The 24667-nt window shown below is 37.6% G+C and overlaps 2 protein-coding genes and 3 pseudogenes across 6 annotated transcripts; 2 read left to right on the top strand and 3 right to left on the bottom strand.

Annotated features, from left to right (window-relative positions):
• The first annotated feature begins 110 nt into the window (after positions 1 to 110).
• LOC147928111 (uncharacterized) lies at positions 111 to 1130 on the top strand. Its single transcript, XM_087486021.1, has one exon. The coding sequence runs from the start codon at positions 111 to 113 to the stop codon at positions 1128 to 1130; it is 1020 nt and encodes a 339-aa protein (XP_087342147.1).
• A 4688-nt stretch (positions 1131 to 5818) lies between these two features.
• Positions 5819 to 10775, bottom strand: LOC104741384 (uncharacterized). Of its 4 annotated transcripts, none has more exons than XM_087484838.1 (9): positions 10186 to 10775; positions 9946 to 10105; positions 9775 to 9836; positions 9274 to 9368; positions 8987 to 9100; positions 8733 to 8789; positions 8117 to 8214; positions 7462 to 7874; positions 5819 to 7204 (listed from the first exon to the last, which is right to left on the bottom strand). In XM_087484838.1, exons 1-9 carry the CDS (start codon positions 10595 to 10597, stop codon positions 6003 to 6005), a joined length of 2613 nt encoding a protein of 870 aa, XP_087340964.1. In that variant the 5' UTR covers positions 10598 to 10775; the 3' UTR covers positions 5819 to 6002. The 4 variants fall into 4 exon arrangements, with proteins under 4 accessions (XP_087340964.1, XP_087340966.1, XP_087340965.1 ...); XM_087484840.1 differs by having other exon boundaries at positions 9274 to 9357; positions 10186 to 10749; XM_087484839.1 differs by lacking the exon at positions 8987 to 9100 and having other exon boundaries at positions 10186 to 10749.
• On the top strand, positions 7882 to 24667 carry LOC104743568 (uncharacterized; annotated as a pseudogene).
• On the bottom strand, positions 11826 to 12677 carry LOC104743570 (F-box/kelch-repeat protein At1g24800 pseudogene; annotated as a pseudogene).
• On the bottom strand, positions 17737 to 19422 carry LOC104743569 (F-box/kelch-repeat protein At1g24800 pseudogene; annotated as a pseudogene). Its single transcript, XR_015579650.1, has one exon. The product of XR_015579650.1 is annotated as an F-box/kelch-repeat protein At1g24800 pseudogene (transcript).

The raw sequence follows: 24667 nt of genomic DNA, 5'->3' as shown, positions 1-24667 counted from the left end.
TTTAATTGATGGCATGGTTCGGTCTTAAATACCGTATGGCCTATTGTTTGAATGCATGGTTCGGTCTTAAATACCGCATGCTAATCGGTTGTCTATTTCTGTTTATGCAGATGGCAAGGTTGAATAACCTAGACTATGTCGTTTTGGATGTCTCTGGAAACAACTACTTGAAGTGGGCATTGGACACCAAGATAAATTTGAAGTCAAAGGACTTGTTTGAATGCATTGAGGAGGATTACGATCCGACCGAAAAGAAAAAGTACAAGGCCATTCAACACATGCGCCATTACCTTGCTGAGAGTCTCAAAGACCAGTACCTCACAATAGAGAATCCACTTGACCTTTGGACAGAGCTTAAACGCAGATATGGACACCAACAAACGGTGCTCCTTCCAAAGGCTCAATTCGATTGGAAGAACCTAAGGATCCAGGATTACAAATCCGTGGATGAGTATAACTCTGAGCTTTTTAGGATTGTCTCACTCCTTAGGTTGTGTGGTACTGAAGTCACGGAGAGAGAGTTGCTAGAGAAGACTTTGTCTACTTTTAGTACTCACAATATAGTACTTCAACAACAGTACCGTGAAAAAGGTTTCAAAACATATGGGGACTTAATCTCATGTTTGCTACTAGCTGAGCAGAACAATGAACTGTTGTTGATGAATAGTGCTATGAGACCTCTCGGTACAACCCCATTACCGGAAGCACACAAGGTTGATGTGGTAAAGCAGAATGAGCCTAAACAGCCTAAAGAGCCCAAGGAGACCAACTACGTTCACAGAGAAAGACACTATGGCCGTGGCCGTGGTGGCAGAGGTCGTGGTGGTCGTTGGGGCCAGGCAAGCCGTTTTGATGGTTACGGCCGTGGTGGCCGTGGCCGCGGTGGTAAGGGCCGTGGGTCTTTTAAACCGCAAATCAAGGCTAAATCGGTTTGTCACCGATGTGGTATGTCCAACCACTGGGCTAAGAACTGCAGAACGCCTAGACATCTCATTGATGCATATCAAGAGATTTTGAAGAAGAATCCAGAGGCCAACTATGTGCATCTCGATGGTGAAGAAGACTTCGACCATGAGAATGATGATTCACTAGATTTTGAGACTTCCGATTGTTTAAAGGAAGATAACTAATTTTAGTTATGGATTTGGTTTAATTTCTATGCTTTCATGCTTTAATTTTATTCTATGTATTGGATAATTATTTTGGTTTAATTTCAATGATATTTCTTTGCTTATTTTATTAAAGTTTAAAATAAAAATTATTGTCATTATCGAAATGGCTGAGGATATGAGTGTGCTAGTGGTGGACAGTGGATCCAGCCACACAATTTTGAAAGACAAAAGATATTTTATAAACATCATATTGAAAAATGCCAATGTTAGTACAATTGCGGGTATAGCAAATTTGATTGAAGGCTACGGTCAGGCACACATATTATTGCCTAACGGCACACATATAGAATTATGTGATGCATTGTACTCACCCAGCTCTAAGAGAAGCTTATTGAGCTTTAAAGACATTCGTTTGAATGGTTATCATATTGAAACATAGGGTGAAGGAAGCAAAGAATTTTTATACATCACAGAAAATGTGAATGACCATAAGAAGGTCCTTGAGACTATACCTACACTAGCCACTGGTTTATACCATGCTAAGATTAACATGATAGAAGCTAACTTGGCAAAGCACAAAATGTTCAATGAACAGTTCACTTTATGGCATGACCGGATTGGCCATCCGGGTTCTAACGTGATGCGTAAGCCGATATTAAAATCGAATGGGCACACTCCTGTAAGAGAGAAGAGTTATCCCTAAGAATCTTACGTGTGTAGCATGTACACAAGGGAAACTCATTATAAGGCCATCACCAGTAAATGTAATTAAAGAAATTTTCCACTTAAGACTATATGTCTAGATAGTGCTGGTGAACATATAATCCAAGCGTTTAAAATTAATGGTATGTCCATGGGGGGAAGTGTGGAACCTCCTATGGAACATGTACATACAGAAAATGGATTAGATGAATCCTTCATTAAACGTACATACAGAGAACGGATTAGATATCCTTCATTAAAAACGTATTTAATTATTGCTTGACCATTACTAATGAGGTCGAAGCTTCCAGTGTCGGCTTGGGGACACACGATATTACATGCAGTAGAGCTTATACGCATCAGGCCATCTAGTGAGAATAAATATTCCCAATTATTAACGGGTCATAAGCCAGACATATCCCATCTAAAATAATATTCGGGTGTGCCGTTTATATTGCATCATCACAGAGAAATAAGATGAGATCTCAAAGGAGAATGAGAATATATGTTGATATGAGTCTCCCACTGTTATAAAGTATCTTGAGCCGACCACATGAGATTTATTTAAGGCCGGATACACGGACTGTTAGTTTACAGAATCCGAATTCCCTATGTTGGGTGGCGAGACTAGCAAGCTGGTCAAAGAATTAATATGGAATCAAACATCCTTAAATTAGCAAGATCCTCGGACTCTAGCATGTGATGCAGAGGTCCAAAGAATTATATATTTGCAAAAGCTAGCTAATAAATTGCCAGATTCCTTTTGACCCAAAGAGAGTAATAAAATCGTACATACCAGCTTGTAATGCACCAGTACGTATTGATGTTCAGAAAGAACACAATAATCAAGTTGCTACAATGTCTAACCCACGTTTAAAACGAGGTAGACCATTAGGTTCCAAAGATAAGAACCCTCGGAAGTCTAAAGGTGCAAAACAGACCGAGGTTAAGGGAATTAAAGAAAATACAGACATAGCCGCGGCAAGTCCTAAGGTACCAAAATGAGGTTTGGGACGCTGAACCTCAAGGACCTGAAGGTATTGATAGTGATGAGATCTCAATAAATTATATCATGTCTGGAATATAATGGAACCGCAAAATGTCGACATTAAATGAAATATTATGCATATAAGGTAGCACTTGAGATAAATGAGGATCTAGAGCCCACGTCTATATTAGAGTGCACTCAAAGCAAAGATTGGTTAAAATAGAAAGAAGCTATTGACGTGGAGCTTAACTCTTAGAAGAAGAGAAGTGTGTTTGGTCCGATTTTGAGGACAACACCTAAGATAAAACCAGTTGGACATAAATGGGTCTTTGTAAGAAAGAGAAATGAGAAGAATGAAATCGTGTACGGCTTGTAGCACAAGGATTCTCTCAAAGACCAGGCATAGATTTTGAGGAGACATACTCCCCTGTGATGGATGCAACAACATTTCAGTACTTAATAAGTTTGCTATTAGAGAAAAACTGGATTTGCGGTTAATGGATGTTGTAACCGCATACTTATATGGTCCACTGGATAATGAAATCTATATGAGATTACCAGAAGGTTTTGAGCTCAAAGATAAGAATAGTTCTCGAGAACAATACTGCATAAGGCTGGACAAATCCCTTTATGGACTGAAACAGAGTGGTCGAATGTGGTATAACCGGTTAAGTGAATATTTAGCTAAAGAAGGCTATAAGAATGACCCAATCAGTCCATGTCTATTTATAATGAAGTTTGCAAACAAAAGGTTTGTTATAATAGCAGTTTATGTGGATGATTTAAACATCCTTGGAACTTCTGGTGAAATTGCCCAAACAGTAGAATATCTCAAGAAAGAGTTTGAAATGAAAGACCTAGGCAAGACAAAATTCTGTTTGGGGCTACAGCTTGAGTACATAAATAATGGAATCTTTGTGCATCAAAAGGCATATACAGAAAAGGTACTCAAGAGGTTTAATATGGACAAAGCTCACCCATTGACCAGCCCAATGGTTGTTAGAAGCTTAGACTTGGATAAAGATCCATTCGGTCCAAAGAAGGACAATGAGGAAGTACTCGGTCCTGAAATGCCATACCTCAGTGCTATAGGAGCATTAATGTTCTTGGCTAGCCACACTAGACCAGACATATGTTTTGCCGTGAACCTCCTAGCAAGAATTAGTTCTTATCAAACCCAAAGGCACTAGAGTGGAATTAAGTATTTGTTACGTTACCTACAAGGAATTTTAAATTTGGGTTTATATTATACTAACTACAGTAAAACCTCTATAAATTAATAATGTTGGGACCAAGACATTTTATTAATTTATAGTGATATTAATTTATCTATAAATTAATAATTATTAATTTACAATACTATAAACAAATTATAGCAAAATAAGATTAAACTTTCAGATGTTATAAATTTTATGGTTTAGGAATTGAACTTGTAATATTTATAAAGCATTATTGACAATAAATTAAAAATACTATAAACAAATTGGGACCAGCAAAATTTATTAATTTATAGTGATTATTAATTTATAGAGTATTAATTTATAGAGGTTTTACTGTATAACAAAGAAGGTTTTAGTTGGTTTTGCTGATGCAGGTTATAACAAAGAAAGTTTAAGTATGTATGGTTGAGGTTGAAGACTCAACATATCAGGACGAATTGCGGTATGGTCGAAGATAAGGAAGCAACGGTCATACATGAAGACAATACGACCTGCATCGCACAACTTAAGGAAGGTTACATCAAGGGAGATCAGACGAAGCATATACTACTCAAGTTCACTCTAGCAACAACTCAGCCGATCTCTTCACCAAATCGCTACCGACTACAACATTCAAGAAGCTCGCATACCAGGTTGGAATGCGGAGGCTTAAGGACTTAGAGTGATGCTTGGAACAGGGGGAGCAATGCGTGCTGTACTCTTTTTCCTTTACCATGGTTTTGTCCCATTGGGTTTTCCTGGTAAGGTTTTAATGAGGCAGCACCCCCAAGCGTATTGCATCGATCCCTTAGCATCGGCACGGTCATATCGTCCAAGGGGGAGTGTTGTAAAACATTTAGTAGACTCCATAGACCGGCCCATTCACTGTCCATGACATGCGGCCTATGTACGGCCCATCGGACATAGGCCCATTGGCCTTATTCCTTTTCCTAGTCGGTTTTTACCTAAGTCTTTGTACCCTATATATGTAACCTCGTTGAGACATTATGAATAAGAATAAGAGATTTCAACCTTTGAACCTTCTAATTTACAACAATTTTAAAGGTATATTATAAGCTCCTCTTACAGTTACATCATAAAAATTATGTAACTGTAATATCAGGACGTACGTACCAAGATGTTTTGCACGAAGAAACGCAGAGAGTGGTATTGATGGTAGTAAAGTCGATTCTAATTTCGTCGAACGGCTCGTGCTTCTCTTGTAGGACATCTTGCTCTTATGTTTTTCAATGAACGAAAAGCTATATTTCTCGTAAGCTTTTTTTTTGTGTGTTCCTTAATTATATATATATATATATATATATATATATAGTAGGGTGTACTCTATTAAGCTCCCTAATCCAAATCAAATTAGCTCACACGCGTGAAATATATTTTCTACTTAGGTTAGGATTTGGTTTTTTTTTTTCCTATTATTCCTTATCATTTTGTATTTTGCAACCCAATAAGAAAAGAAAAAGAATCTCTTTATATATGAATCACGTGGATAAATATACTATTATCAAGTTTCTCGTGTGGTTGGTTACGTAGACCTCACCAACAGTGTAGTAGTTGATTCTAGATTCATTAATCATTAGTCATTATCTACCACAAAATTAAAATAAATCACTTCTTATTATTTAATATGCACATGTATATTTCTGCACTTTTCATTATTACGACTTACAGCTATTACGAAACTAATTAACAACTTCTGTCGCTAATTAAACGAAAGAAGAAGAAAGATCATACAATGTGTGGAAACTGCGAGTGCTTTATATACTGTTGCGTATATATATAAATCAAAGAGAAACTTGTTTGTTTAACCAAAAGGGAATAATAATAATATTAACTAAGTTTTCTTCTTTTTAATTACCAGAAACAAGCATTACAATCAAAATGTATTTGATTTAGTTAAATATTAAGTTTCTTTTCTCTCTCGGTTCCAAACCAAAAAAAAATGTAAAAAGAAGACCCACCAAAACGTTTTGTGTGTTATCTCTAGAAACCAGAAACACTAGCAATGTGTTTTTTCATAGCTCTATCTTTATGATTATGATTTCTCCCTCCACCTCCTCCTCCTCTTCCTCGTCCCCTTCCTCGACCCCTTCCTCCTCCATTCTCCGCCTCTGTACTAACCTCTGAGTTGTTATTATTATTCTCATAACTCTTCTCTTGCGGTTGATGCTCTCTGTTCCCCATTCCTCTTCCTCTTCCCCTTCCCCCTCTCGAGCTTCTCCCATTCTCTCTTCCATCTCCTGTGTTCGCATTCACATTAGGCTGACCCTTCTCATTTCTCTGTCCCTGATACTCCGTCAGCTTTCTTACCGCTCCGAGAGGGATGTTTCCCCCACGCCCCAACCCAAGTATCTTGTCTCCCTCAGCTTCATTTATCAGTGAAGCTTCGTTTGCGTTTGCCACCGCAACTGCGCCTGCCACTTTGTAACTGTAGTTCTTACCATCTTTCACATAGAATTGAGGATTCTTTTTGCTACCCCACTTTGGAGCATCAGAAGGCTCCGATCCAGCTGAGCCAGCTCTGTTATCAAACGCCCCGCTTTCTTCTGTACCTGATTCCGCAACACTCAATCCCAGATCATCAAAAGAATCATCGTATTCATCGTCGTATTCGTATTGCGCAAGTAGGGCTGCGTTCCTCTCTCTGTCGGATTCTTTTCTAGCATCGAGAATTTTGTAGCTTGGAATATCATCCTTTGGCTTTCTGACAAATCTACCAACCGCTGTAGATGAGGCTGATGAAGCTGGAAGTGAAGGACGTGTGATCGGTTGCCCTGTGTAAATAGCAGAGCTACTAGTGTCAGATTCAATGAGCTTTCCTTTCCCTTTGTCTTTGCTTCTAAGAGTTGGAGCAGTTTTAGGTTGTGGCATCGTCTCCAGTGAGGTATCCAACCGCTGCAAATCCTCATGGAGTGTTCCCTCAAGAATCCTCTGTATAACTTCTTCTGGATTCTGGTTATAGGCTTCAAGACATGCAGCTAAGAAACCGTTCCCATAATCAGGGAATATGTCTTTTATCTGACTGATCTTGGATTGCATAACTACAGCATTCTCATCCATAAGATCTTTGGTGTTTCTACCATCAGTTAGAAGGAGCGGAGACTCCTTCATAGAGAAAATATCTGCAGAATGCAACATGATCATGGACAAATACTGAAGCTGCTCATCTTCCATTGATACCCATCCTGCATGGAAACCAGTAGCAAACTGCTTAGACCATACTACTTATAACTCATGGCATTAAGAAACAAAGAGCTAGGTTTTGCAGAAAATTTCACAATGATTTCACTAGCTAACAGTGGATTTAATGTGTTGCTTATTTCAACTTCAGTGAACTACACAATCTATCCTAACAGATCATATACATACTAAAGACTAGAACCGACTTTGACATGGAAAATCAGGTAACAGCTGGGCAGAACCAAATTCTGCAAGCAAATACCTGCAGTCTGTAAACTCCTAAGTCTGTCAATTATTCTGTAATTCTTCTCAAGCTTTTGGAGTAATCGGTTCTTGCTATCCACTGACGGCTCAGAAAGTCCACTGATCTCCCTGAATGTTTGAATCAATATATCTGCCCTCACCATAGGGTCCTCTACTCTTGACGGGAACATCTTTGTGACAGCTGGAATTGAAGTTTCGTGATTGAACACATCATTGCTGAGATAACAAATATCTAATATATTCCAACATAAACTTCCTATCCTTGTTGATAACATGTTTAAACTCGTTGATATATCTGAAAGAGAATCATGGTCTCCATCCTTGAACAAGACCTGAAAGCCATGATGAAGTGATGGAAGCAATGAATCATGCAACCGAACAAGGCTGCGGAGAACTTCATCGCTCCCATAACTGCACAGATGGATTTAGGTTACGATAAAAACAAATCCAAAGCAAGCCAAATATAGATCACTATAGCAACCAACGTTTCACAATTAATACTGTCTTTCATCAATCATGAGACTCACATAGTGGAATTCAATACAAATCCACTTACAGATGATTTATGTCAACTAATCTTGTGCGATAGACGCAAGATTCGTAGATACTACCCTCACAAGGAACTGAAAGATTAGATAGAAAATGGTGCATACCTTGTCTCAACAGGGCATGCTAAGATTATAACAGCTGGTGTATAAGCAGAAATAAAAGCATCCAAAGAAACAACTCCATCATTAATGAAGTCCATAACCTAATCACATAAAAAAAGACATCAGCACAGATGCATTACATGCCCATACACTATAACAAGCAAAGTCCTGTGTTCTTGTTATAAATTACAACAAAAGAAGAAACTTGCTATATTTTGAATAGTTGAGTATGTTAAGTGTGTGCATACTTGCGTTTTGTGCATGCAAGTGTGTCTACATGCTTACGTATTCATGTGAAAGAAAAAAACTAAAGATGAAATATATTAAAAGAGAGATATATGTTAACGCCATTCATAGAGCAAGCTCTATCTTTCCTTAACCTAGAATAATCAGTTAATATGTATGTCCAATGTAACTAAGAAAACCTTATCAGGCCTTAGATATATATCTTGGAAAAGATCAACACAAAGGTCTCATGTATCAAGTTTTATATAATTACTATTTGTACTTTTAAACTAGCCCTTGAAGAACTAAAAAAAAAATGTTACTAGTCTCAAGTGTCTACAGAAGCAAACACACAACAGAGAAATTAATAAATTAAAAAGGGACGGAAATTCACCTCCAAAAGGTCTGAATGGAGTTGTTTATGTCCATGGTCTTCACTTGATACTAAGGTCTGCAGATACAAAATAAGATATATCGATCCAAGGGAAAGCCGAAAAATAAAAATTAAAACAAGAATTAACAGATCAATCAACACTCGGAAAGTGGTTTTAAACTTAATATAAATGTGTGTGCGCACATATATATACACCTTTAATTTTACTAGTTTATCCCAAAGTAGAGTTTTTGAAATCAACTCATATAACATACCTCCAAAGTTGAGGTGCAACGGTGATGCATTGTGTGCAGGATGCCCAAGAAATGAGACAGCATCATATTCAAACTTTCAGGAATCCAATTTTGTGATTTCACAGCATTTTCAATCTGGGAAAATATACAGTTGGATTAGCAAAAAAATATTTCCTATCCAATCAACAATTGGGAATCCCAGGATGTCAATATCACAAAAAGAGAATCAATTCCTAGCCAATTGATGCACAGAGATAAAAACAAAATATCTTAACTCTTTGGACGAAGTTAATTTCATAACGACTTACTAAAGATTTTGTGAGCTCTGCATTCTCATGTCCATATATAGCGCATATATCCAATAATTTTGGCAAGTCCAGTAACTTCTTGTCCTGCAAGAGAACTACAAACATAACTAGTGAATACCTGTAAGCTAGAAAACAAGTTCTAAAAATTCCTACAAAACATGTCAGGCACAACGAAAAGAAAGAAAAAAAAAAAGAATAAAAGAAAACTATAAAGAATCAGAAACAAAACTCTAGTTTACTGCAATGACGAATTCAATTCATCCTGAGAAGTCTTGATCAATGGGAGGACTCCTCTCACTACCTGATTCTTACATCAATCCTAATATAATTAAGAACCACATATTCTGGTGCAAGCTCTATTTAACTCTGCCCTAGACTAACCAGCTTTAATATAAACACTGAGGCATGTCAATCTTTCATTCTATTGTTCATTTATTTTTCAGAATAAAATAACTACAAACAACTGAATGGAATTAGCATAGACAAAGAGCAAAAGGCCACCTTCATGATCTTTCAGAGTGAGGCTATCAGAAGCTCGAGCACCGGGATCCCTATTGGACGATCTGCCACAACCAATATACATACTCCTCAACTCACACAGACTAGTCTGACATAAAAAAAATGGTAAAGAACATCCATGAGGTTGGTTATGAAACAAGTAGCGGGACTCACATTCTATACAAGACCATGAAAACACGGCGACATAACTCGACTTCTCCGACGATTACACCGGCAACAATTCCCTTGACACCATGAAAAGGGAAATCATACCATCTGCTTCTAAACTGCAGGAAGCTATCCAGAAAATCATGCAACGATGCATCACTAGCCACTGTCATCAATCAAGAAAAGCCAATTCAGCCCAAAACCTATCAAACAAATATAGTTAAAAACTCAGGGAAGAACAATGACCTTCTCGCCAAAAATCTCTAGGATTGAGCTTAAGGAGCCTTGAGAGCTCTCTATTGAGGAGATCGACCACTCGCTGAGACTCAACTGGATCCAAACCTCCATCATCGGAGCCGAGACCAGCAGCTACAGCCTCATCCTGCGGCAAGTAATTCACGAAACTCCCACCGCCTTGAGCAACCAACTGTCCCTGATCCCCAATCCTAACCCTACTACCACCCGAAGCGGAGACTCTGGAACTCGCGGAGGAGGAATCTGATTGCCTAAGCGAAGAAGAGAGAGAAACGGGGAAAGGAGTAGAATTAGAGGTAGGAGTTGGATTCATTGGTTTGGGTATAAATTTCTGCTGCTGCTGATGACCCTTGGGAACGTATCTTGGATTCTCGTCATGCCGATTCGAGCGTCGGTTAGACATGTATGCTATGAGAAGATGCCGACGATGGAAGAACGAAGAGGAGGAGCAAAGGCTGCTGATGATATACGCTAGAGAGTCAATAAAACGATCGGGATTCCACGACAGCGTTTGCGTTTGTGATTGCTAACAACTGCGTTTGACTATTTTAAATTATCTAAAAAATTTGTCAGCCGGTTTTAAACCTTAATTTGTTGAACCAGTCCATATCAATCAGCACCACTTATCCGGAAAATATTGTATGCAACTAAGATTTAACCGGAATAATATTAGAAAACACTTTTTTTTTGTCCACGTATAAGATTAGCTTAAATGAGCCAGGAAAATCGTTTACATATATAATTAATTGCGAAACTGAACGAACATGTCGCGGCAGCTTATCCGCTTTACCCATTCTGCGAAAAAGACAATATTGTAAACTTATAAGTGAATTAATGTACTTTTAAATATGTTTAATATACATTTCCCACCGATGAACTCTACTGCATGGAGTCATGGATTATCTTGCAAAGTGAGAAAGTGGCTACAGAACAATTGACTATCATACCGACAATGCAAGAAAACAAATAAGATAAATTAAGAATGTAAAATTAAAGGGTAGAAATATAATGAAAAATCTGAAATCGTTTACTTATTAGCTGATACAATCTAGAAATGATACTGGAACTGATCTTGGGAACGTATCTTGTGTAATCGTCTTGCCAATTCGAGCGTGGTTAGACATGATTGTCTACTATGAGAAGATCGACAATGGAATAAAAGAGAAGATACCGACGGTGAGGAGGCGGGAGGAAGAGGAGGAGCAAAGGCGCAGCCGCTGATGATATACGCTATTGTTAGATAGTCAATAAAATGATCGGGATTCACTAACAGCGTTTGCGTTTGTGATTGCTAACAAACTGCGTTTGACCATTTTAATGATCTAAAAAATTTGTCAGCCGGTTACAAATCCTAAAAATATTGTAGGCAACTAAGATTTAACCGGGATAATATTAGAAGAAATAAACATCTTATAAGTGAATTAATGTACTTTTAATATGTTTAATATACATTTCCCACTAATGAGAAACTGACTATAGAACAAATAAGGTAACTTAACCATCTCATGCATTGACGAAAAGAAAGAAACTTCAACCATGACAAGAACAAGGAAGAATGGAAAAGGTAGAAAGATAATGAATTAAAAACCTGAAATCGTTTACTTATTATATATAGCTGATACAATCTAGAAACAAAACTTAGAACTGATCTGATAACTAAACATTTCTTACTTTCCTTTTACACTGTTGGTTGAGTTGCACCAAACTGGGAAGGTAAGAAGAAGAGCACACAACCGGGGGACAATATCTACTCGCAAAACTAGGCCCGGATAAGGACTGATAAGGTTCCCCGCGATTGGGAGCGACTCCAAGACTCACAAGGTTTGAAGTATCCGTCTTCTCCACTGATAAAAGCTGTGTGGTAACTCTCTCTCTCGGGTAGGGTGGGTATGGTGGGTAGGTATCCGTCTATGTCAAACACCACAGCGACTTTCTGTTCCTCGTCAATGAAGAAGGTGCCCCCACCCATATAATGGTCAAATCGTTCACCAGTGAGAGAGACTGGTCTCATACTCACTTGCAAAAACTTGCTCCAGGACACAACATTGGGCTCGATATTAGTAGTAACCCAAAACTCAACTGTGCTAACCCGATCATCATAAACACCCTCATTATGATATAACACCACGAGCTGCTCGTCTCTAACACTAGACAAAGTCACAGTCTCGTTGATAGAAGAGTGAAACGGAAGAGGCAGACGCGGACCAAATGTTTCTGTTGTGAAATCAAAACAGATCAAGAAATCTTCAAGATCCGTTATCTCTCCATCTTCATTAGGTTCAATATACTGCCGATTCTCTTGAGCAAAAAAGTAGGCATTTCCCTTCACAGACGCGCTATGGTTAAACTCTATTTCCAAATCGGGATGGACATTGAGATCCCTCCATGAATTAGAGCTCAACCGGTAGATTTCGTACCTGGAAACTTTTTTTTGGATGTTCGTAATAATCCTGAAACCTCACGATTTTGCAGTTACGGTTCATGTTAGCCCTGGGCATTCGGTTTTTCGGATTGGATCGGTTCGGTTTAATCAGATTTCGGATTATTTGGTTTGGGAGATAAAGAATCCGATTAGGATCTGACAGCTTTTCCGGATCGGATCGGTTCGGATCCATTTGGTTTCGGATTGGTTTCCTTCTTTTTTTTTAAATCTGACATTAAACCGAAAACAAATTCAAATCGGTTTTAAAACCGGTTTAAAACCAAATTATACTGTAAAAACCGAATTATCCAAAACATTTCCATCGGATCATCAAGATTCAAGAGTTCAAGACATAAACCTAAGTACCTAACAAACATTAGACAACCCAAGACTTAAAGTTTCAACTTATTCAAATTCAAACCATAAAACATAACAACATTGACAAGTTTCAACTTATTCAAACTGAAATCAGCTCCAATGAGAAGGACTGAAGAAAACTTGAAAACAATTAAACATAACCAAGGCAGAAACAGTTCCAAACATTCAAACACAAAGACACTCTTCAATCTTCAAGAAGTTCAATCATTCATCTCTTGATCAGTCCAAATATCACCTTTCACCTGTGTATAATGATTACAAAAAAAAAATAAGATGCAGGGACATGATTCAAATAGACTCAAAAGGGTGTTTGTAAAGCTATTTAACAAGACATGGTTCAAATTTGAAAGAGACTTGTTCAAATCTCTTTTGACTTCTATCAGATCAGAAACTTCAACATTCATCTTCACAGCTTGCATAGCGACTCAAACTCTGAAAAAAAGATTAATGAAAACAAAGTTAATACTAAGTAATACTTAAATGCACAATTGAAAATAGGATATAATGAATAGAACAACTTACCTTTCTCAAGACTATCCTGCAACTCAATCTTAGCAAGCATTTGCTGAGTTATAATCACTCCTTTCTCATTCAACTGAATGTCACTCTTTAACCACTGCTCACTGCACATCAGAACCTCAATCATGTAGTGAGTCAAGCAACTCCTAAATGGGTCTAAAATCCTATTACTATTGCTAAAAGCTGATTCAGATGCAACAGAAGACACTTGCATAGCAAGTACATCCTTTGCTATTGAGGCTAGAATAGGATACTTAGGACTGTTGATCCTCCACCATCCCAAGACATCAAACTTTATCCCAAGCTGGTTAGCCTTTGGAGTTTCCACTTTCTCCTTCAGATATAACTCCAACTCTGAACTTGCATCTTGAAAACCAATCTCATTAACCAAATCGTTGTACATAGTGTCCACCCTTTGATATTCGATAGCACTGTCAAAATCCATTTTCTGATTCAGATCACCTTGAGACTCATGTCCACTTTGAGATGATGATGCAGTTTGTGACTGAGAGCTTAATCCAACTGTTGTCGCATTATACTCGTCAAACAGATTTTCTAGAACCTCATTAACTGCTTTAGTAAGCTCCTTAGATTCTGCACTGTCTTTACCATAGAGTATATCAAAACAAAGACTCGCAAACTTCATCTTGTTCCTCGGATCAAAGACACTAGCTATGATCAACATCTTATTTAGCTTCTTTGATCCATCCCAGTACTTATTGAACTTATCTCTCATAGCCTATGCCTTTAAGCTAAGCTTCAGATCAGAATTAGTGCTCAATGCCAATAGATTCCTCTCTATTGTTACAATTTCATTGTAACACTTGTAGGAGCTAACCATCGATGATGCTGAAACTACCAAGGTAGAGTTATAGAAGATGACTAAAAACCTTACTAACCTTTCAATTTCATCCCAATTATATTTACTTGGCGGCCCAATCCTCTTTTTCCCTTCAACGGTTTCACATAAATAATCATTGTACAGCTTATCTTCTGCCTCCATTCTATCAAAAGCCAATCTGAACTTCAATGCTCTTGTTAACATCAGATAAGTGGAGTTCCATCTTGTTTTGCAGTCCAATGATAAACTCTCTCTTGTCATCTTTCTTGACTCAACTTTTTGCTCAAACGCTTCAAGCCTTTTACTAGAAGCTCTAACATATTGAACACCATTCCGAATAGCCTCCACATTATCCTTAAGGTCATGTAAACCATCTTTCGCAATTAAATTAATAATGTGAGCACAACAACGCAAATGCAGGAACTTACCACCTAACACCATTGCATCATTTCATACTAAGCTGAATGCTTCCTTTCCTTAAAATTCTTCATAGCATTAGTGTTGGCAGTGGCATTGTCAACAGTGATTGTGAAAATCTTCTTTATCCCCCATTCAGCCAAACAGTCAAGAAGAACATAACTTATAGTTGACCATGTATGGTCAGAGACATGCTTGAATCCAATTATCATCTTGCGTAGGCGCCAACTTGCATCAATAAAGTGTGCTGTGATGACCATGTAGCTAGCTCCAGTCGTAGGTGCAACCCATATATCTGTTGTTAGAGAAACCCTTTGCTTATTAGCACCAATAGCCTCCATCATTTCTGCTTTCTTCTTCATGTAAGCCTCCACAATATCCATAGTTGCAGTTTTCTGAGAGTGAGGTTTGTAGAGTTTAACCTTATTGCAGAATTTTTTCCAATCCAAACTTTCAATAAATGAAAGTGGCAATTCACTGAGAACCAACATCTCATTAGAAGCTTCTCTAAACACATCCTCAGTAACTCTGGCCAACTGCAAACCGCTATCATCACTCTGATTGAGAACATTTTGAGTCTCACTTCTGGTTTCCTTCCATGTCTTGTACTGCTTGCAGATACTGAGATGATTTTTCAGACAAGTAGTTCCATTTTGAGTCGCACAACCCATATTGAGAGTACAGTAATGACAACGACATCTATCTTTTTCCCCGGGGATTCTTGTGAAATGATCCCAGACCCATGACCTTTATACCCTAGCTGCCTTCTTCTTCTTTTTCATAACCTTAGGAGCTGAACCATCTGCATCTGCTTGTTTTTTCCTTTTGGACCCAGTTTCATGACCAGCTTCGTGAGACTCTACTTCTTTTCCATCCTTTTCATTGTCATCATTTTCGGGTTGATGTGAGCAAGAATCCATCTGTAATAATGAAGACAAAGAGAGACACACATTAGACAACAATCTACAAGTTTACAACAAAGAAAATGAAGAAAAATAGAGACACACATTAGAGTATTAGACAACAATCTACAGTTCTACATAGCACACTAGAAACTAGAAACGTACCAACAATACTCAGAACAAAGAAAAAAAACAGACCAAATGAGCTTGAAAGAGAGAAATAGAGCTAAGACAGTGAGACACATTTGCAGAGACAAAAGGAGCTTAGACAACAAAATAATACCAAAACAGAACTAGAGAAAGAACAGAGAAAGAACAGTAAACAGAGCTCATCTAGGTTTCATAAATCATCATCAACATCAACATTCAATAACCTAAGATCAAATATTCTGTCTCTAGGTTTCATAAATCATCATTAACATCAACATTCAGCAACCATAAACAGAGCTCATCTAAAGTCTTAACATTGAAACTTATAAACGAAGCTCAAAGAGAGAAAGAGAAATCGTAAACAGATCTCATCTTAAGTTTTTAACATTAAACGGCTTAGATTCTGGGAAGAACATACATACCTGCGATTGATTCCTTGATGCGGCTGACATAGGCGAAGGTAGGTCTCCTTGGGTTTCCAGCGTTGAGTCGGCAAAAGTTGGGGATTTGGGGGTTTATAAAGCAAAAAAACTAGGGTTGAGAGTTAAGACCAGCGTTGAGTCGGCAAAAGTTGTGTGTCGAGAAGTGAGAGTCGAGACAAAAGAGGTTTGGGTGAGGAAGGACAGTCACACACAGTCTAAAGGAGAAGAAGGAGAAGGGACAATCGACTCGAGTCGAGACAAAACATTGTGTATCGATGACCCGGTGTATTGTATCTAGATGTGTTTCGGTTTGACGGATAACCGATCGGATTTCGGTTCGGATCAGTTTGAAACCGAAAAGCGAATCACAATCAAAATATAATCCGATCGATTTTAACAGTGAAACCGAAACCAATCCAAATCGGTTTTATTGGATCGGTTCGGATCGGTTTTATCGGATTCGGTTTATTTGCCCAGGGTTAGTTCATGTCTTATCCGAAAGCATAACTGTCTAGATTCCAATAATTAACTTTCTTTGATACAATAATGTTACAAGTTGTAAATTTACACCCAATAAAAAAAAAAAAAAAAAAAACAGAGCAAAATAAAGCATACTTATGAATTGGTGTTTTTCAAACCAAAAACATTACTACTGTTTTTAAATCAAGCAATGAACCAGCTCTCAGAAATGTATAGTTCCAATTGCACAAACGAATCCAAGTACATCTGTTATATATCCTACCCTGGCGGCTATAGAGTAACTGATCACCACCACAGATCAGAAGAACCTGGAGGTTGGGATTGTATGGCGAGATAAGGAGGTTTATTCTATTTCATGGAACAAGGTAATTAACTTTGATGCCAAATTTATTGCTGCAAAAAAAAACAGCTGATCCTATTCAAAATTGATGCCAAGTTCTTCTGTATTCTCAAAATGCCATTAGACCAAACCTGTGGGAAGTCGATACCACAAGTGATCCGAGTCTCTATAGCAGGAAACGCAGCAACAAAAGAATCATTCTTGGAAACGTACTCAGGCTTGTTCACATGTGCTACCATCTTCTCCACACCTGTAACTTGTTTGGTGTTGCTTTTCCTCCAACAGGACTTTTAGTTTTTATATGGTTCCTAGCTCAGCAGCAACCTGGAATGTGTATATATAATACTTGATTTCACTTCAGGACGGACCTGAAAAGGCTCGATAGTATTCATAGTGGTGTTGGAAACATAACATACATGAGTGAAGATCAGAGATCGCTTACTGGCTTTCCTTTAAGTAAACGAAAAAACAGACAGTAATATAAGTTGTAACTACTAAAAAGCTTGATTTTTTCTTTTCTTACACAAAAAGAGTTGAGAAGGATCAGAACCTATTCCTGTACTTAGTACTTACCATGCAAGAAACAAAAAGCAGAAAAGAAAAGAAAGAAACTTGACCCATGACAAGAACATGTAACGAGCAATTAAAAAGAGTAGAAAGATACATGAAAAAAGCCGAAATGAAATCTTTAGTTTACTTATATTATATAGCTGGTAAATAGAAACGAAACTAACAGGGAATTTTGATTATAGCAGTCTGATGAGAAAATGCAAGAAACAAAAACTAAACATACATCTCTTTCTTTCTTTCCTTTTTAGTTGAGTTGCACGAGACTTGGAAGATAAGAAGAAGAGCACACAAGCGGGGGACAATAAACCTCTGGGACATACCCGGATAGGTGACAAGGTTCAGCGACTCTGGGAGCTACTCCGAGACTCAGAGATTTGAAGTATCCGTCTTCTCCAATGATAAAAGCTGTGTGGTAACGAACTGTGTTGGGCCCCCTGGATAGGTACCCGTCTATGTCGAACACCACAGCGACTCTCTCTTCCTCGTCAATGAAGAAGTTTCCACCAGTATATTCGTCAAACCGAACACCAGTGAGTGAGAATGGTCTCATTTCCACGTTCAAAAACTTGCTCCATGACACAGAGTTTGCCTCAATCCTAGTTGTAACCCAAATATGAACTATGTTACATAACGTATCATGGCCACTCTCCTCCTGATATAGCACAGCGAGCTGCTCTTCTCTAACACATGAGAGGGTCACAGTATCTAAACCACTAGTGTGAAACGGAAGAGGCAGACGCCGTCCAAAGATCTCTCTTGTAAAATCAAAACAGAGCAAGAAATCTTTAAGCTCAGAGTAATCTATCATTACATCTCCATTTCCCTGGTCCTCTCCACCAGAGAAGCCAGGTGCTAGTGTTGACTCACGAGCAAAAAAGTAGGTATTTCCCTTCACAGAGACACCGCCTTGAGAAGGATCTACATCCCAGTCCGGAGTGACCTCGAGAACCCTCCATGAACTAGAGCTTAAGTCGTAGATTTCGTACACGGAAGGGCGTTCTTCGAAAATATCAAAAAACCTCAAGATCTTGTGCTTACCGTCGATGTCGTATCCGAGAGCATAGCTGTCTAGCCAGTGGAAATCTTTTCTGGGTCCGATCCACTTTGTTTGCTCCAAATAAGGGTTCCAAACCACCAGCCTCGAGTTGTCCTTGACGACGCATAACAGTAAGCCGTTGCAGTGGTACACTTTAGAGATCTCCACTTGATTAAGCAAATCGACCTGTTTTATAGATATATCAACCAAGTCTTCTTCTTCTTCTTCTTTGTCCTTGCTGCTGCGGCAGAGATGGAATCTTAGTGAACAAACCTTTGAATTCATCGTCACAAACCCTAAAAAAGGCTGCCTTGGCGCTGAAGCTTTACCCAAAATCCAATCTTTGGTTAGAGCGTTCCATAATTTGCAAGTGGATCTCACAGCTCCCAGAGATGTTATCGGAACCCTCGTGAGTATCTTCTCCCCTACCAAATCCAGTGGAAGATCGCAAACACTCGTCCTCATCATTCTTCTTCCAATTTTTTCTTTCACGGCTCTCGTCATTCTCCCAACTTTTGACTGCCGTTGCCGAATAGAAATTAGGGTTCTCCTCTTTAATTTGCATGTGGATCGTACCGCTCTCACAGATGCTATCGGAATTCTCGTGGCTAGTATCGGTGGAAAATCACACTTCCGCCTCGTCAATCTTCCAACTTTTTTTTTGCCGGCTCTGGTCATTCTTCCAACCTTTCGCCTGACGCCACCCCACATTGGAAAGTAGGGTTCTACGTGCGTATAATTGTTTCCCTTGTTAAACACTATTTATGAATTGGTACTTGCACTATATATATTTTATTATATAAAAATATATGTCAAATTTATTTTAAATTGTATCAAATATATTGATTAGATGTTGACACATGTCAACAAAAATTCTCTTTTTTTTAATAAATGTAACAGGATAACTAATTATATTTACAAAATTTCACATGTTTATGTTTTAAAATTGTATTTTTCTATATATTTTTTTGCCAGCTTTTATTTTTCTATATCAAAAAAGAAAACTAACAAAATTAATATATTTTCCATTGTATGCTAATTATATTATATGTGTGTTCTCAATAAAATTTGACATGTGTAAGCAAAAACTTAATTTATTAAGCATGTATATTAATCAATAAATAATAAATAACAAAGTTAAAAAGAATAACATAAGTTATTTAACATAATTTTAGTCGGATATAAATTGTATTTCTCGTTGTAATATAAATTTTTATTGTAAGTAAGTACACAAAACCTTGAAAGAATAATGAACTTAAAAAGAAAAAAAATTCATTACATGATGTGTATTAGTATAGTTTTACATGTTTTATTTTAAATATTTTAATGCATGTAGTAATATGAGAAACCTGGAAAATAATAGAAAAAATGAGTCTGTAGAAATGAATTTTTGGTTAGTTAATGAAAATTGACAAAAGTATTACTTATGAAATTCTGACATATAGCAGAATAATATTTATGATATTTTTGGATTTCTAAAAATTTTGAGGATGTCAAGTGATTTTTTTACTGATTATTTTTATTATTAATTTAAAATACTAACCAATATACATATTATCTCATATGATGCTCATATAATTTTTGTTATTGAAAATTTATATTATTTTGTGTTATGGATAAAAAAATGAAAACAATTCAAATAGACAAATATATATAGATTTCAAAAGATACGAATATTCGAATAAACACAACTCTACATGAATAGTTGCAACTTTACAAAAAAACTGTTATAATGAACAATCGCAACTTTTTATAAACACTACAAGAAAACACGCGATTTGCGACGGATATCTGTGATGGCAAAACGTCCTCGCAAATTTGCTATGGATTTGCGAGTACTTTGCAACGCGACTCATCATACTTGCAACTCCCTCGCAAAATTTGCGACGAACGTTTCCCTCGCAAATTTGCGACGGATATGAAACAGAAGTGCGATGAAATGAAAATCCCTCGCAAAAAACTCGCAACATCCTAGCAAAATTGCGACGAAATAGCGATAACAAAATCCGTAGTAAATTTGCGAAGGAGTTGCGAGGGACCTAGATGTCGGCAAGCACGTTTTCCCCGAGTGTAACTGTTTTGTCGGCAAAAAGAAAACAGCCTCGCAAATTTGTAGGAAAACATAAATATTAAAAAATAACTCTCACAAGTCCGTCGCAAATCCGTAGCAGTTATTTTTAGAAAGCTTATAAATAGCCAGTCCATGAGACATGGAAACCACAACACAAAGCAATAAGAAAAAAAAAAGAAAAAAAAACTTCTGAGAGAAAAAAAAATTGTCAAAAAATAAAGTTATTATAAAATATATAAAAAAAAAGACTACAGAAAAAGCCTAGAAAATAATGTTTGGAGGTGGGGAGCATGAGATATATACAATACGACGGTGGATGTACAATCATAGAGACCCGGAAACCGGTGATGTGACGAAAGAGTTTTGTGATGGCTTGCGCGGTTTCATGTACCAGGAGACAAACCAAGACTTTGCTCGTGAAAACGGTACAATATTTTGTCCATGTCGTAAGTGCTTAAACGATAAATATTTGGAATTTAATCTAGTGAAAAAGCATCTTTATAATAGAGGATTTATGCCGAATTACTATGTATGGTTTCGTCATGGAGATAGTTGTAGCAGTAATGCTGGAAGTAGTAGTATGAATTATGCTGTTGATCAACCTAGTAATTATGGGCATCAAGAATCTGATCAATTTGGTTTTCATGGGTATAACGAGGAAAATAGATTTCATGATATGGTTAATGATGCATTTCATGAAACTATTGCTGCATTTCCTGAGAGTAATACGGAAGAACCCAACGTAGATGCACAACATTTTTATGATATGTTAGATGCTGCAAATCAACCTATCTACGATGGATGTAGAGAAGGGCATTCTAAGCTATCATTGGCATCTAGGATGATGACAATTAAAGCAGATAATAACTTAAGTGAGATTTGCATGGACTCTTAGGCTGAACTCATTAAAGAATATTTGTCACCTGATAATGTATCGGCTGAGAACTACTATGAAATACAGAAGTTGGTTGCGAGTCTTGGATTACCATCTTAAATGATTGATGTGTGCGTTGACTATTGCATGATTTTTTGGAAAGATGATGCTAAGCTGTAGGAATGTCGGTTTTGTGGGAAGCCGAGATATCAGCCTACTGAAGGAAGGACACGAGTGCCATATAAACGTATGTGGTACTTGCCTGTTGATGATAGATTGAAACGCTTATACCAATCAAAACGGACTGCATCAGCAATGAGATGGCATGCAGAACATTTTACACACGAAGGAGAAATTACGCACACATCTGACGCAAAGGCGTGGAAACATTTTCAATCGGTATATGGTTTTAGTCCATTTGGTATGTCAGGGAGACAATATTCTTTATGGCCTGTTATATTGACGCCATACAATCTTCCTCCAGATATGTGTATGCAAAGCAAATTTCTGTTCTTGAGTATTTTGGTACTAGGTCCTAAGCATCCAAAGCGAGCTCTAGATATCTTCTTGCAACCTCTGATTCATGAGCTGAAGCAATTGTGGTATGAAGGTGTTCAAACATTCGATTCCTCAAGAAAACAGAATTCCAATATGCGGGCAGTGCTAATGTGGACAATTAGTGACTTTCCCGCATACGAAATGTTATCTGGGTGGACAACACATAGAAGATTATCATGTCCTTATTGTATGGATGGTACAGAGGCATTTCAGTTAAAGTATGGGCGAAAACCTTGTTGGTTTGATTGTCATCATCGATTTCTTCCCTTGCATCATCCGTATCGGAGGAACAAGAAGTTGTTTAGAAAGAATAAAGTTGTGCGTGTTCCATCACCAACTTACGTCTCTGGCAATGATTTGTTTGAACAGATCGATTACTATGGTGCTCAAGAAACATGTAAACGTGGGGGTAACTATCACACACCAGGAAACATGCCGGATGGATATGGGAGCACTCACAATTGGCACAAGCAGAGTATTTTTTTGGGAGCTTCCATATTGGAAAGATCTTCTCTTGCGGCATAACCTTGACGTGATGCACATTGAGAAAAACTTTTTTGAAAATTTCATCACTACGCTTTTGAATGTGCAGGGTAAAACAAAAAATAGTATGAAATCAAGGTTGGATTTGGCGGAAATATGCGCAAGGATCGAGTTACATATTACAAGAGATGAGAAATTACCAGTACCCCAATTTCGATTGACAGCGGATGCTAAGAGGGTGTTGTTCGAGTGGGTTAAATCTGAAGTGAAGTTTCCAGATGGATTTGTCTCAAAATTTTCAAGGTGTGTTGAGCAAGGCCAAAAATTTTCAGGTATGAAGAGTCACGATTGTCATGTCTTCATGCAACGACTACTACCATTTGTATTTCTTGAGCTATTGCCGGGAAACGTTCATGAAACTATTGCAGGTATCTAATTATAAAATGGTATACATTTTTATAAACTTATTTAATTAATTCACCCATTAATAGAGTATGCATTGGCTTGTAGGAATCAGAGTATTTTTCCGGGACTTATGCTGTAGAACATTGACCATTGATGTGATAGAGCAGTTACGGAATAATATTCCAGTGTTGATTTGTAACTTGGAGAAAATCTTCCCTCCTGCCTTTTTTGACGTGATGGAACATCTTCCAGTCCATCTCCCACATGAAGCAGATCTTGGTGGGCCAGTGCAATTTCGGTGGATGTATCCTTTTGAGCGGTTTATGAAATCTCTGAAAGGAAATGCCAAAAATCTTGCAAGAGTTGAGGGATCGATAGTCGCTGGAAGTTTAACAGAGGAAACGTCTCACTTCACATCATACTACTTTTGCCCCACCGTGAGAACAAAAAAAACACGTACTCGGCGATATGACGACGGAGGCGTTGCACCTACATATAACGTTCCTGATGTTCCAGATATCTTTGCTCAGATAGGAAGACTTGCTGGAAAGTTAAAGGAAGTTTGGTGGGAAGATCATAGCTACTCTCGAGCTGCTCACAATTACATCTTGCGGAATCTAGATTACATTCAACCTTTTGAAAGGTATTATTTTTAAAAAATTAAATTTAAATTTTATTTATTAAGATAACAAACTAACAAATATCTTTTTTTATAGACTTTTCGAAATGCAGATTCGTGAAGCATATCCTAATTTAGAAGAAGTTGATTATGAAGCTTACAAAGAGCGGGATTTTGCTAATTGGTTAAAATACTATGTAAGTATATATTTAAAATAAAATTATGTATATGTATACTTTATTTATTCTTTAATTTTAATAAGCATTTTCTATTAATTATAGGTTCAAAATGGATGTGGAAATGAACCCTTGCCTCTTTGGTTGCATGAGGTCGTTCAAGAACCAAGAGCAAAAATCACTACTGCTCCGATGTACTTCACTCGCGGTTACACTTTTCATACGTATGCACATGGTAGTCGAAAAGCTACAGCAAATTACGGAATCTTTGTACAAGCTGGTGATAGCGATTTTTATGGCGTTTTGGAACAAATCTTAGATGTTGAATATCCAGGCCTTCTGAATCTGAGATGCGTACATTTCAAGTGTAACTGGTATGATCCATCGCCCCGAGGCATGCAAGTAAATAATTGGGGAGTTGTCGATGTAAATGCCAACAGATCGTATGCCAAAATTGATCCTTTCATCCTAGCATCACAGGCATAACAAGTGAGCTTTATTTACTATCCTCGATTGCGGCCAAGACGTGATATGTGGTTATCAGTCATCAAAGTTTCGCCTCGAGGCCGTATAGTCGGGTTAGTTGATGAGAAAGTCGTGTTGCAAGAAGAGAGAGTTGATGAAATTTCCATTCCAAACATATCAACAGAAGATGTTATCCACATTGATCCACAAAACCGACAATTAGAAGATGTTGGTGATGTCTCTGAAGAAGAGGTTGAATTAGACGAATTCGAAGAGTCTGATAATGGAGTAGATTCAGATGATGATAATGTACTTTCTATTAATTCAAAAAATGAATCTGATTAA

Source organism: Camelina sativa, chromosome 14, assembly GCF_030686135.1.
Source record: "Camelina sativa cultivar CO46 ecotype springtype chromosome 14, ASM3068613v1".
NCBI classification, from domain to species: Eukaryota; Viridiplantae; Streptophyta; class Magnoliopsida; order Brassicales; family Brassicaceae; genus Camelina; species Camelina sativa.
Note: the sequence above shows the minus strand (reverse complement) of the source record. Positions and strands in the feature narration are given on the sequence as shown.